Source organism: Streptopelia decaocto, assembly GCF_964273445.1.
Source record: "Streptopelia decaocto genome assembly, chromosome: 7".
NCBI lineage: Eukaryota > Metazoa > Chordata > Aves > Columbiformes > Columbidae > Streptopelia > Streptopelia decaocto.
In genome coordinates, this window is record NC_138661.1 from 13,662,848 (window position 1) to 13,677,221 (window position 14,374).

Sequence of the window (14,374 nt, forward strand, 5' to 3'; positions counted from 1 at the left end):
CTTCCAGCCCGAGCGGGCGGCCGGCGGCTCCGGCTCTCCATACGCGCCTGCCGAGAGCGGGGCCGGGGCCGCTCCGGCGCCGCTTCCCCGGCGGGCGCGTTTTCCTGCCTGTCCAACCCCACCCTTCTCCGGACTGGTGCTCCCTCCGGTAGTTTTTCTTTAAAAAAAAAAGGAAATAAAAAATAGCAAAGAGGGGGGTGAAAGACCCGTGAGGGGTGGGAGCGGTGAGCCAGCCCCGGCTGCGGCGAGCAGGGCAGGGCACGGCAGGGCGGGCGGAGGGAAGGAGGGAGCGGCCCCGTCCCTTTGTACCTGCTGTTTGAAGGCGCCAGGCGGCCCCGCATTGGCTGCGCCGGCCGCGGCTCCGGTAACACGAGCCGGCGGGGCGCGGCGCGGCGCACCGGGGCTCGGCCAGCGCCCAGCCCGGCAGCCAACGGGGCGGTGGGGAAGGCGGCGCTCGGCTCAGCTCGGCGCCCCCCAGCTCCGCCGCCAGCAGCCGGCTTTCCTCCGTCGCTCGGCCCGGCTGGGGCAGGGCCGCGCCTCCCTGCCCGGCAGGAGGTGGGACCAGCCCCGGCGCTGCCGCCCGCCTCCTCCCTCGCTCCCTCCCTCCCTCCCTCTCTCTCTCGCTCCCGAGGGCTGAGCCATTCCGGGAAAGCGCCGGCTCCCCCATCGCTCCTCGGCAGCGCTGCACCGGCATCGGCCGCCGTCGCGCCGGGCTCGGCCTCACGTCGCCGCGGGGCTGCGGACGAGCTGCGGCGGAGCGGAGCAGCGGCAGCGGCGGCGGGTGCGGGGTGCCCGGTCTCCCGCGGCGGGGAGCGGCTGGGAGCGGCGGGCGGCGGGGGGGCGGGAGGACAAGTGGACGGAGCGCCCGGTAACGGGGGGCCGGCCGCCGCGTAGTTGTTTTGCCCGCGGTAAGTTGACTGATCCTTTGGGGAGGCTTCGCTTGGAAGGGGTAGCGCTCGTCTCCCGGCTCCTTGCCGCCCCCAGCCCCCTTTGGGGGGGTGCCTTTTTTTTTTTTTTCATTCTTCCCCCCCCATCCTTTTATTTTTTATTTTTTATTTTTTTTATTATTATTATTATGGGGTCTGTGGGAGAGCAGATCTTCCAGTCAGGCGTTGCTCTTCTTTCTTGTCCAACGCTCAGCGGAGAACTATAATATTTTTTCCCTGAGATACTGCAGTGAATTTTAGTCCCAAGAAATCAGGCGAACAAAATAATCTGAATAACCCGAACCATTTGTTAACGTGTGAGAACAAACGCTGCCTAGGTACAGATGATGGCAAAGAATTCCTTGGAAGGGTCTAAAGAAGACCTGAGCAAAATTTCAGAAGAGGAGATGCTGAGGTGGAGCAAGGAAGAGCTGGTGAAAAGACTGAGAAAAGTGGAGAATGAAAAGATGAACTTAATGGTGGAACACGGCAACTTAATGAAGGATGTGAACCGGCGGCTGCAGCTCCACCTGCACGAGATCCGCGGGCTGAAGGAGGTGAACCAGAAGTTGCAAGACGACAACCAGGAGCTGAGGGAGCTCTGCTGCTTCTTGGATGATGACCGGCAGAAAGGCAAGAAGCTATCGAGGGAATGGCAGCGTTTCGGGAGGCACACGGCCAGCGTGATGTGGAAGGAGGTGGGCATGTACCAGCAGAAGCTGAAGGACTTGGAGGCGAGGCAGGAGACCCTCCTGAGGGAGAATGTGGAGCTGAAGGAAATGGTGCTCATGCTGGACGAGGAGCGGAGTGGGGCTGGCTCGCGGAGCTCCATCGACAGCCAGGCCAGCCTGACCAACCTCAACGGTGGCTCGGCCACCAGGGACGTGGGGGACGGGAGCAGCACCTCCAGCACGGGCAGCGCGGGCAGCCCCGACCACCACCACCACCACCTCCACCACCATAAGGCCGGCGACAGCAAGGCTGGGGCCATGCGGAGGTCTATGGATGACCTGTCTGCACCCCTTCACCACCGGAGCATCCCCAACGGCCTAAACGGTGAGCCTCTGCCCCCTTCCCAGCCCCCTGGCAGCAGGTGCCGCTGGCTTTGCCCTGCGCCACCTCCCCTTGGCAGGTCCGGTGCCCCTTGGCAATGGGGTGAGGGATGCCAGAGGAGCCGAGTCCGGGCCATCCCCACCCCTGCCCATGCTTGCTGACCTCTTTGGAAGAGCAGCCCCGGGGGCTGGGGAGGAGCACCCGTGTGAAGGGGGGGAGTGGTGCTTCTTGACTGTGTTGTTGATGTCTGGGACTGAGGGTTGGAGCCTTCTTTATCTGGAGGGCTGGTGTTTTGTTTTGTTTGTTTGTTTTGGGTGTTCTTGACAAAAAACAGCCCTGACTTTTCAGGGTTAAATAAACACTGTTTTTTCTATCTCTTCCTCCTCTCTCTCTCCCCCCTTTAAATACTTTGGTTTACATTTGTCTTGTTTGTTTGCTAGTTTGATAAGATTGATAAAGAGCCTGGAAGAGATTTTGGAAGCATCTGATGAAAGTGTGGGTCTACCCCACAGAGCATCACCTGTTAGCTCCATGGGCTCTCAGGGCAGGCTGGCTCTGGCATGCTCAGCTGTTTTGGAGAGGTGCAACTTTCCCCTTCTTGCTTCCCCGCTCAGCTTCAGAAACAGGAGGTTTGTTCATAGAGAAGCGATCACTCTCGAAGGGACGCTGTACTCACAATTTTGTTCAGCCTAGTCATTAAAGTTAGAAACAAGCTCCACTGTGAAATTGTGCCAAGCCTCCTTTGACAGTTTGTATTCAAGCAAAGTTTCTCCTGTTGTCTAATAGTGATCAAGCATTAAAATAATAACATTGGAGTGTCTTTAAAATTGAGATTTTTTTTCTCTTTTGAAACCAACAAGACCAAATACTTCTAGAAGGAGTAGATTGGCAAGAGAGTTCAATAGGAATCAAACCAGGCACCAGTCTAATTACTTGTTGTATATGAGGCTCTTTTTAATGTTCTTAATTCTCTTTTCTAACCAGAGAGGACTATTTTTTGGTTGGGGTACCCTCTCCCCTTTCCCCTTCTCCAAGCACAGAGGCTGGAGCCCCAGAGGTTGACTCTGAGTGGTGTCAGCAGTGGATGTATTTACCACATAGAGCTTTTGGTGGTCCTGGTGGGACTAAGGAGTGCTGGTTCTTTTTTTTTTTTTTTTCTATTTGTGATTTATATCAAGTCCTTATGCCCTAAGAGGTCTGAGGACACGCAGCACCGACTAACCCAGTTCTCAGATAGTTTGTTCATGAATTTGCCATGTGCGGTCCTGTTGTCGCAGCTGTGTGTCTCCACTTACAGCTGGAGATGTTCTGGCCACCTCACCCAGTAGACGGGGATTGCTGGTTTCAAGGGTGATCCAGCCACCAGCTGTCACAGGGTACAGCAAGCATGAAATGTTTGTTGTTTTTGTCTTGCTGTCTTGCTCTCTCCTAGTGTTGTGTAAATCAAAAGTATCTGGTTTGTAAATCTTCAGATAGCTTCTGCTCCTCATGTGACTAGACTTTATTTTCATAAAGCATTGATGGCCTCTCCAGAGGCCTGGAGAGCACTTGGCAAATATTGAATGTGCTGTTACTGTTTTGGGACAGAAGGGCTTTGCAGTTCTGGTTTGTGAACCTTAGAGAACATCCATTTTAGATATTGACAGCTGACTATGACAACGACAGATGAATCTATTCCTGTTAACCCAGGGCTCTTGTGCATATGGGACACCACCACAACCTCAGAGCCATCCTTTAAACCTGGTGTGAGGCACTGCAGGATTCCTCGCATGCGATTCAAGTCATCCCGATCTGCATAAAGAGGAAAGTCTCTGCTTGCAGAGCTCAGTCCTCATTGCCATCCTCAAACACTGTGTGCTGGACGGTGCCCAGAAGCATCATTCTGAGGGGACTGCGAGCTGTCTCATGTCCTACCCTATGTAGGGTAAGTGTAGGGTGGTAGAGCATCTGCACATGGATATGTTTACATGCGTACACCTGCGCCCTTTCTCCCGCTCTTGTATAGAAAGGAGGAGTATAGGCTCAAGCATTTCACATGTGACCTTAGGTTTTGGTGTCTTCTGGTTTGGGCATGCCTGTGGAAGATGGTCTCTGTGGGAAGCACTGAAGCTAGGTCTTTGCTGCCAACCTGCGAGGCTTCAGAACTGAGCGAGGCTTCAGAACTGAGCGTGGGACAGATTCTGCACTTTTAAAGCTAATAATCCTTGTAAAGATGCAAACAAGCCTGATCTCTCCACTTAGGTAGTGAAGCAGTAAAATGGCTTGAATAGTTGTCATTCTCAGATAGCATCGGTATTCAGCAAGGCCATTTCCCTGACTGTGCCTTTGGAAATGCCTCTCAATACATATGTAAATACAAAGCTTATCAGGCCCCTTTTTCTGACTGACAGCAAGAACTCTGGGAGGGGAACTTGCCTGGGACCAAGCAGCAGTTCTGTTAAGCCTGTGACAAGAGGAAGGAGCAGTGCAGGTGAATGTGTAAAACCACCCCAGTGAGTAAGGTGGGTGGTGGAGCTGTCAGGGAGCAGCCCCACAGCCAGCATCCTGCTGTGTCTCCTGCTGCTGTCTCTACCTTCTGTGCATGCAGCCTGGACCTCTGCCTTTTTATACTCTTTTTCCTGATGACTTTTTAATTTTTTTTTTTCCCAGGGATAAAACAGGAGGGAGTAAGAGGAGAAAGCGTGGCTTTTCATTTTGAGGTTGCATACTTCAGTGTGGTTTGCTACAGCACTGGGTAACTAACCAGTGGATAAAGCAGAGACTGCCCAGCCAGCCCAGCTCATACCACAATGGACAGCCCTCTTATAGTTTCTTAGGGAGGGCGTGGGTGGATCTGAAAGGGGTGCAGGGCAGAATTTAGCATCTGTAGTAAGGACCCAGCAGAAGTCTTTGACAACTGATGGGACCAAGGCATGGTGAGCTGCTTGCTAGAGCACTTTGCATATGGAAAAGATGAAGAGTCCTGAAATGTGCTGCCCCTGCTAACTGTATCTGTTGGGCTTCTTGTGGTGCTCTGCTTTTCTAGGTATTGAGCAGGACCGTTTCACCTGTTCAGTGCTTTTCTAAAGGAGTCAGGATTATGGTGACTGTTAAATGCTTCTAGGGATGTAGCTTTTTAATTAAATCTTAGTGAGCAAAGTTGGATTAAGTATTTCTCATATTCTCTTCAGCAATCCTTTGGAAGTGAGTTGGTAAACCAGGGCTTAATTTATTTTCCCCAGAGACCCACCCCAATGGGATGCAATGAAGTCTAAATTTGTCAGGTGAATTCAGTGTAAATGGTATAAGTTTAAAAACCAAAACCAAGCCAAACCATGATCCACCTTCTCTTCACTTCTCTGAAGTCTATTTACTTTCATGAACTGGCTTTTTGGAAGCTGATGTCCATCCTCTGTGTGTGAGTTTGGAGCTGGGCTGCAGGACAGGAGCATCTCCACGCTTTGTCCTGGGAACTGGCTGGTTGCATCTGTGTTGACTGATACGCCATGTTTCTCATAAATCTACCCACAGATCCAGGACAGAAATCAAGGCACAGTTGCTGTGTTGTACCTGTGAGTGCTTTGGCTTTCCTTTGTATGCATGGTGGGCATCTCTGTGCATATGTAGTTTTTCTGCCCATCCAGCTTCAGGCAGCCCTGTTGGAGTGATGGCCGTTGCTACTGCCTGGTTCCTGCCAGAATACAGTTTTGGAAAAAAAATGCATTCAGAAAAGAAAGACAGCCACATGAATTGATGTTAACATCACCTGGGGGAAGGAAAAACACTTCAGGTACCATAGGTTATGTCCCTGGACTGTGAGATTCATGGGAACACTGGGAGGAGTGGCTCGAATCTCCCTGAGGCCAGGGCAATGGCTTCTCTGGTTTTAGCCTTATCTGGATCTGACTGGGACAACTGTTTCTATCCATTGGCAAGCCTGGGGTCATACAGACTTGCTAGCTGGTGATGTTCCTGGGATAAAATCCTGTGCATGCAGGTTAAGCTTTCAGGTTTTAATTATTTTTTCCCCCATCAGCTGAATGTTATACTCACCTTCCACTGAAACTGTTTGCTCTGGGTTTCCAAAATGGACATTTGCCTTATTCCAGTTGTGTATTTCTTTAGTAACATAAACTTTTTTTTTTTTTTTTTAATTTAAATCGTTAAAAGCATCAACACTTAAAAAGTGGTCAGAGAGGCCCAGAAGAAAGCTGTGGGTATGGCAGACAGCCTGTAGTAGCAGAGATGTTAATCTATGGCCTCTTGCTGTTGTCTACTCCAGCGGAAGAAGAATAGTCTCTCTGGGTGAGGGGGTGGGAAGATCTTTGTTTCTATTGATTCCCACTTGTAAATGTCCACATATTTAGCTAGGGGGTACGATATATTACAGTTAAAATGGTGGCAAAGAGAAATGGCTGTTCCCTGTGGGTTGGTATTGATCGGACATACAGCTACCCTGCACTTATTTCTCCTCTTCTTCACAAACCCTTTAGGCCAAAGTCCTTTGTTTTTATTAGCATATTTATAATCATTGTACATATTATTTACTATGACATATTAATGAGGCCTTTGAGATGAGAATATGCAAGGGCAGAAGCAAAGGGTGAGGTTCATCCCATTTAATTTATTTCCAATATAGACTTCAACATCTGCATCCCCTTGGGCTTCCTTTATTGGCCATGTGGAGAAAGACACTTTGATGACACTTTGACTAGATTTTTATCAACTATGTCTGCTTTAGAGGGAGAAGAGTTGTACACTAACTACGCTCTTTGCTGGTGGAAAGGTAGCCTGGATATCTAGTTCACATGCAACCACCTAAAATCAGGTGAGATCAGACCTGTTTGAGGTGGTGTCATGACCACTGTCCACTCTCCCAGTGCAGCTTTGCTAGCCCTGGTGAAAGAGATGAAATCGCCTTTCTCTGTGCCACTCAGATGTCACCCCTTGCAGTGCCCAAACTGCCTGGGTACAGCAGTCTGACTCAGAGAAAGCCCTGTTCTCTGCGATGGAGACCTCTCAGAGCTCTGTGGCTCCTGCCATGCTTAAGCAGACGTTCATGCGACTTGACCAACTAATATATGTTCTTATATCAAGAGCACTTTTCATCCTCTGAACATTTTTTTGTCTTTTCTTGATACTGCCATATTCAACCTGTTGGTATTTTTGGTGCTGTAGGCTCACATACAGGTTCCTCGTAATTAAGCCAGGAAACCTGCCCTGGGCTGGTACACTAGATGTAAGACCTCTGTAGACCTGTTTGCATCTCTTCTGTTTAAGTTCAATGAGTTCTGCTAATAGGTTTATCAATACTGAGATCTCAGAGACTAAGGATACAGCTTGAGTTTCTTGTAGCCAGTAGTCTTGGGCCACTTATCCAAGGGGCTTCAGTGGAGCGATCTACTCCATTGCCCATTCCCGCCTTCTTGCTGGTGTGCTGCCTGTGTGCCAGCTCACTAGACTCACAAACTTCAAGGTAGCTGGTGTCCCTGAAAACAAGGCTTAAGGCACTTAAACTACGTAGTAGAATTGGGCCATATCTGGAAATATATTCTGCATAGTAGTGCAGTCAAATCTGTTTTCCTCTTTCAGTTTTCTATAGAGATATCTTGTTCTCAGATGTCCTGTTAAGGGAAAAAAAAACTTCTGTTGATTAAAAGACAATTTTCTATGGGCCTTTGATGGAATTATCCACTTATGCTTGTCAAAAGCAATCCAAATAAGAGGAGTAAACTATGTTGGTTACATGTAAATAATTTTGTCCTCTGGAGGCATTCCATCAAATAAAGCTGAGGATCAAATTAAATGGTGATCTAATTAAGTGGCAGGCATGGGAACCCAAAATGCAGCCTTGGCAGGTGTTACACTCGATATGTGTGTGGAGATGAGGGGCATGAACATTAATACTTAACAGAAATGTTGCGACTGAAAGCTTGAGGGTTAATGCTTTTGTGGGGACACAGCTGACCACATCAATGAAACCTGGGTCATACTGGAGGCCCACTCTGGGAGCCACTGGGCTTTTTATCTGCCCCAGCATGGTGGTGGCCTTCCTTGCATCTCACACAGACATGTGCATGGCAGGGTCTGCTGTTGTCCCCTCAGGCTGGCCCTGTGGTATCCTTCTGTATTGTGGCTGCCCTTTGGAGATGCTCAGGGAGCACAAGGATGGACAATGGCTGTTCTCACTGGTAGACGAGATGGAGGTGAGGTGCTTAAACTGGCAAAAAATGTTTGGTACACATCAGAAGATGTGGAGTGAGGCAGATGAAAAAAAAATATAAGCCTATTTAACATTCTCTTAAAATGCTTGGCTCCAGGAAGGCTGAAGTCCTTTCCACGCTCACAATTGGGCTTTAATGCATCCCGCTGCAAAACACACGACATTGCTCGCGTGGAAGAGGGAAGGTTTGGAGGCTGCACATCCATTTTTCCTGCGAATTAGTAGCGACTGGCTGGGTTTGCTTCTGCATTCTGTATTTTTAACCTGACTTTTTGTCTGCCAGCTAGAATTCATCCTGCCCTGTCGCCAAATGTCATCATCCCCTTGTGGTTAACTTGCTGCAATTCATGAAACACTTGGCTGCCATAAATAGTTATGTGCAGAGGTTCCTCCGCACGCGGAGCGGGGAGAAATTCGCAGGCAGCGCTGCAAGGCACTCGCACACTAACATGTCCACCAAGAGAAAGTTGACCCACTTCTGCAAATAGATAACTCCTGGCAGAAAAAGTAACACTGTCTCAGAGAATCCATCTTCCCCTTGCCTACTGAATTGTGAAGCAAAAAGCAAGCCAGCTCCATCTTCTGAATTAACCGCGATGTGAGCACAGTACTCCCCATTGAAACGAGACTGTGTGAATCAGCCCTTGATCTGAGGAGAGCTTAAAATGGCCACAATTAATTTGTGATTTTTTTTTTTTTTAATATAATGAACACTTTTGTTAGTGAATGAGGTGTGTGGAGTTCAGGACTCAGCTGCTCTTAGGCATTAGGAAACATTTATCACCATGGCAATTGAATACTGCTGTACAGGTTATTTTGAACATTTTTCTAGTGACTCATGTCTGAGCCAAGACCTTTTATGCCAGGTTACTGTGATCCTTTTGCATACAGGTATATAATCTTCCTTCCCTTAAATTGCTTCTTGCCTTACTCTTTGCCTCTCTGAGGAAGCTCTTTGCTTGTACTGATTTCTTGCATCTCTGAGCAATGGTGGTGCCAAGTGTTCACCCTGCTCAGAGACTCTCCTGTAAAGGGTCTTTGTGAAAGATAGTCCTTGTGAAGTAGATTACAGGCTATTGGTTGTATTTGAGACTTCAGGGATCCCGTGGTGAGATTGAAGCGATCCTAAATGTGATGTGAATTAGCTTATCGTTTGCATGGGCTTTTCCTACAGGCTTGTAGGACAGGATGTCTCCTGTTTGCCTGGGGTGGCTGTGGTGAGAGAGGCCTGAGCTGTCTGTAGCAGAGGGAGCCCCAGCAGTGGGTGCTGGGCTGATGGCATTGGGGCTTTGGCCAGTTCTAGAGTGCAGTCTCAGGGGTGACACGCTACCTGTCTTGTGCGGTTGTGTCAGCCCCAGCTTGCTGGCAGAATTAGTTCAATCAAAGCAGGAGTGCTCTGAAGAGCCCTTCAGTCTTTGCTCCATCCCCCAGTCTGTGCAGTGATACTCAGGACAGCATGCTGCTGCCTTGGCCCCCATTTGATCCCCAAACTCCTCTCCTGCTGGGATTTCATTCACATCAGCAGCATTTGAATGTTTTTGGGAGATGGAGTATGAAGCATGTGGAGCAAATGGATGGAGCGGGGCTCAGGCTGGGAAGCAAGAGCTGTGTCTGTGTCTGACCTGCCCCTGCCTTCCTGGGACAATGAAATGAGACCATGTGGTGCTGAGACCCCCGTGCTGGTGCGGTGGGGAGAGCTGCGCGGTGAGAGCTGCTCCATCCTCTCACTGCTGAAGACCCGTGGAGGGGAAAGGAGCAAGCAAAAGGACCACTCAAGGCAGAGCAGTAAAACCAGACCATTATTTCAGAAAAGAAGAAAAAGTAAGCATTACAGCATTTCCAGTCCCCAAAGCTTCATATTTCTATGGAAACCAATGCAGCAGGAGGCTTGTTGTCAGTTTCTGATCTAGTGGGGTTGACTAGATTTAAAAAGATGTTTGTCCTTCCCCACATCTTCCCTCCTGGATCATCTGAAGACAGGTTACTGCATGTCACAAATCCAAGGTTAAAACCTGCATTCCTGGTTTCTGGCTCTCCATTAAGTGCTAAGCAGTCTCTGGAGGGTTGGCATCCATCTTTCATCTGCAGTTTTTTACTTGCTATGGTACATTTCATTCACTCTGTGACACTTATTGATAATGCCTTGTCCCATAAATGCCACTCCTGTGACACTGTGCTCCTTGAAGGATGGCTGTGACGTTGTATCAGGCCATGGACCATTTATTGGTGTGGTACATCTCAGTGGCCAGCGGAGTTACTGCGCGGACATTGTTTGGCTTGAATGGTGTCTCTACACTTGCTTTAGTCTTTAATTGAAAGAAGATCCATAATGTCTTTAATCTCCAACAATGGACATAATCTGACCTTTTTAGGTAATAGTCTGCTTGATTTTTGTGTAGCCAGCGGACTGCCCCATGTTATATACATGTAGCTATTTACAGGTTGATGTTTTCACTGGCCTCCCCGCATTTTTTTGTTTTGGTAGGATCTGCTAGAAATGGCTCCAGGACAACCTACATAGAAGTCCACTGTTTTATGCTGGAGTAGCATCCTCAGGTGCTAGCAGAATATCAGTAATAGAGAACAATTCATTTTGGTTGATGCTGAATCTTTTTCAGCTCTTAACAAAGGTGTTAAGAAAATTGTATTTTTATGTACAATCTCAAAGCACTTTTGTGATGCACAGTATTCTGTTGTCTTCCTGGTTTCCTTTCTTATCTTCCTTACTGGGGATTGCAGTCTCATATTTATATATTTCCCAGCAGCTGAATACAACTTTGATCTATGATTTGGATCTGTGAAGCTTTTAATCCCTTTCCACTGAGTTAAAAGCTTGTTTGCTGTTGAATGTGATACGTAGTTATAGGTTATATGATCTTCACCAGTGGCTCATGCATTGCACAAAGATGGCATATTGTGAAAAACTCTGATAAAATGTCCCCTTGTTCACTTTCCTGATTGCAGCTCAAACCCAGCATGGGAGTGAGTCAATCAGTCGCTTCTGGTCAGACCGCTGATACACCTGCCCTTTGCTGTTACCTATGCCTATGCACTCGCTTTATTTCAATTATTAATTCATTTCTTTATGATGTTTGTTTTTGAGGCTACACACCAGTGTAGTGTAGTGTGAGTGTTTCAGCCAGCGCAGCGGGCTTTCTGTCTTCCAATTCTGATAACGTTTGCAGTGTTTCCCTTTTTCATTCTCTTAGCTGCTTGTTACACCTCTTAAAAGATAGGGATCAGTTTATAAAGCCTGTGCTTTTATTCCTCTTTGATGTCCTGAAACACAATAATGTATGTCTTCTTTGTGGAGATCTTCTCTTCTGGAGCAGCTACAGGTTCTACGTCAGAAAAAATAATGATTTCTGCAGCTCTCAGTCCTCTGGGCCGTGTCGGCGCAGCTGCATGTGTGTGACTGTATTCAACCATCTTCTGAAAGCTGTTCTTTTTGAGGTTTTGGTGTAGCTGTTTGCTTTCTGGATTCTGAGCAGTTTATTTGGAAGTCTCTCATGCTTTGCTCCTGGCCTCTTGTAACAAAAGGCAGTCTTTTTGTGAGGTCAGTTAAGACTCAATTGTTTTAGGTATAAGCTTTAAAATAACAAAAGGATGGATGTTTCTGCAACTTACAGCACTGAATTTGGACTCATATTTGGTGTGCATTCTCATGGCTTCCTGATGCAGTCTTAGGTAAATTATGTGATCTGTGATTCTCCTTTTATACAACCAGGGTAATATATTTCCTTTGTCTCCTCTGAGTTTTTGGTAATTCATTAGGTCTTTTATAACATGCTCATGCAGTGCTCAACAGAATTGGACCCTTACCTCAAAAGGGGCCTCTAACCATTGCTATGATACCAGTGATAAGAAACAACACAGGTTTTAAGTTAGAATGAGCTAGCAAGGAAGGAGCAGCCTTTATTATAAGTGAAACTCCAGACCTTTCTAGTTCACAGTTTTGGAGTTGCTTCAAATACTGTTTCAGCTTTACTGGGATAAAAGCACTTTACGTGTTGGGATGCTTCTTTGTGTATTGTATATAATTCTTGGGAATGCAGGATTATGAAGTATGGACAGTCTCCAGCCAACGGTCAAAAATAGAAACTTGTCAAATAAAATTCTCCTAAATGGGAAGATAAAGAGCAAAATAAGATAAAGAGCAGTGTTTGTCTCTTGACAGCCAGAGACAAGTGCAGAAAGGTGCTGCTGCTATCACAGAACAGATTACCTTGACATCTTTCAGAGTGTGGGGACAGCATTTGTTGTTATTTCAGCTCATCCTACCTGCGTTGCCCAGTTGAGTATCATATTATGTATGCCTATTTAAAACGCTGTTTATCTGGCAGCCCCGTGCAGTTTCAGCTGAGGTGGAGAACCACAACCCTGAAGCATAGGGGTCCTTGTTGTCACATTGCTACCCACGTTGTCACTGCAAGGCAGCGGTGTGTTTGCTGTAACTGCTGACGACACTTTTCCTCTTTCCAATTAAATTCTTACCTGTTCCCTTGAATGCTCTATTTCTGATGCTGATAATTTGGTAAATCCAAACAAGCCATGACTGAAAAGTCATAAAAGTCACTCTTGGGTGTGAACCCAGTGTTTCTTAACCACCTTGGGCTTTTATTCATAGTTGTGTAGTGGAATTTAGGGAGGATCTATTTGTCAGTGTATCACCCAATCATTAGGAGGGTGACAAGACCGCAGTAACTCTTCCTAGGCAATTATGTATGAAAGGTTGTCAGTATGAGTAGTATGGGAAGTTAAAAGCCTTAATTTTCATTTGGAATTGAAACCCTAATGACTTTCCACTCCCACAGCTCATAAAAACCTTGTTTCAGCTTCAAGTTGACCAAGAAAAAGGGGGGTGGGGGGGAGCTCTTTTATTGCAGACTTTTTGTGCAGTATTTTTATGAAAAAGCAGATTTATGAGTCACTGTTCTTTGTATAAAAGATAATTACTGGAGTATGAACCTCAGAAAAGTGACAATTTATGATTTTGCCGCTAGCCACACAGTGCGAGCTTTTGCTTTCTCTCTTTTCAATTAGTTAAACAACATCTTGGTTCGAAAGGACTAATTATATTCCTGTTTGTTGTTTGCCTTATGCACTAAATGTTTTCTATATGTAAGGCTAAGCAGCAGGGAGTGGGGAAGGATCACCTCAAATGAATGCTATTTAATTATTTAAAATGATGGGTGTAGATCCTGTGGGGTTAAGTGGGTTGCTGTATTCAGTCACATCCATCACTCACAGCGGAGTAAGGAAGAGAAACTGGATCACGCAAATCCTTTTGTTAACCCTAGGAGCATAATTAAGTTCCTCTGGAAATTTGTTCTTAAAAAACACATTCCTCTAAACAGCAATGTTGTTTAATCCGTGCTTAAATGTAAAGCTATGTGTTTATCCACTTCTGTGTGGGTTTTTGGTTGTTGTTGTTGTGCTTTTTGTTGTTTTTTTTTCCTTTAAGTAAAGGTAGCATTTTGTAACGCAATAGCATCTGCTGCCTCATGCAATGAGAGCTGAGGGAGGGTGTGTACGTGGAGGTGGCAGGTGCAGGTCACAGTCCTGCTTTGGCTCTGCCACATCATGTCAAGACTTTGCACAATGGCAAGTGATCCAGAGCATCTCTGTTTTTGGGGATCCACCTGGGGGACCTGAATGGCATCTCCTGTTCAAAGGACAGGTGCTCAGCATTTTCAGAGTATTAAGTATTCTGAACATGATTCAAACTTTGCTCTTGGAAGTATCTGAGGTGACTAGCTAATTTTCTTGGCCATAGGGCTGTACTTGAGAAAGGATTGCTGCAGAGCTGTAACTGCCTTCCATTCGTGACAGCATAGGTCCATCAAGCTTTCTGATTCCACGGCTCATGGAGGCTAGTCTGCTTGGAGTCCTGCAAGATGAGGAATGATTCACGTAAACAGCAGCTGATGCAGTTGTTGGAGAGGTCTCTGTTTTTCCTTTCAAGCTGTTAAAGCATCTTGGCCAGGTTGGACGTGGAAGGTTTCCGATGGAAAAATCTGCGATCCTGTCTTTTCGTTCTGCCTTATTTGGATAAAAATGAGAGGGCCGTCCTTTTAAATTTTTCTTTATTTGGCAGTTCAAAGTGAAGCAAATGCAATATTTTGGGGAAAGGCTTTGAACTGACCTGGTGAAAGGAATGTTACCTAAATGGTAAAACTCCCTGACTGCGTTA

General features: G+C 46.9%; 1 protein-coding gene across 1 annotated transcript in view; it reads left to right on the forward strand.

Moving 5' to 3' along the window:
• Positions 1-959: 959 nt before the first annotated feature.
• The window catches only part of CCDC85C (coiled-coil domain containing 85C), a 115,566-nt gene continuing 102,151 nt past the window's right edge, over positions 960-14,374 (forward strand). Inside the window, exon 1 of the mRNA XM_082058853.1 lies at positions 960-1,982. Coding sequence (XP_081914979.1) covers positions 1,271-1,982 — 712 coding nt within the window. The 5' untranslated portion in view covers positions 960-1,270. The remainder of the gene's footprint in view (positions 1,983-14,374) is intronic.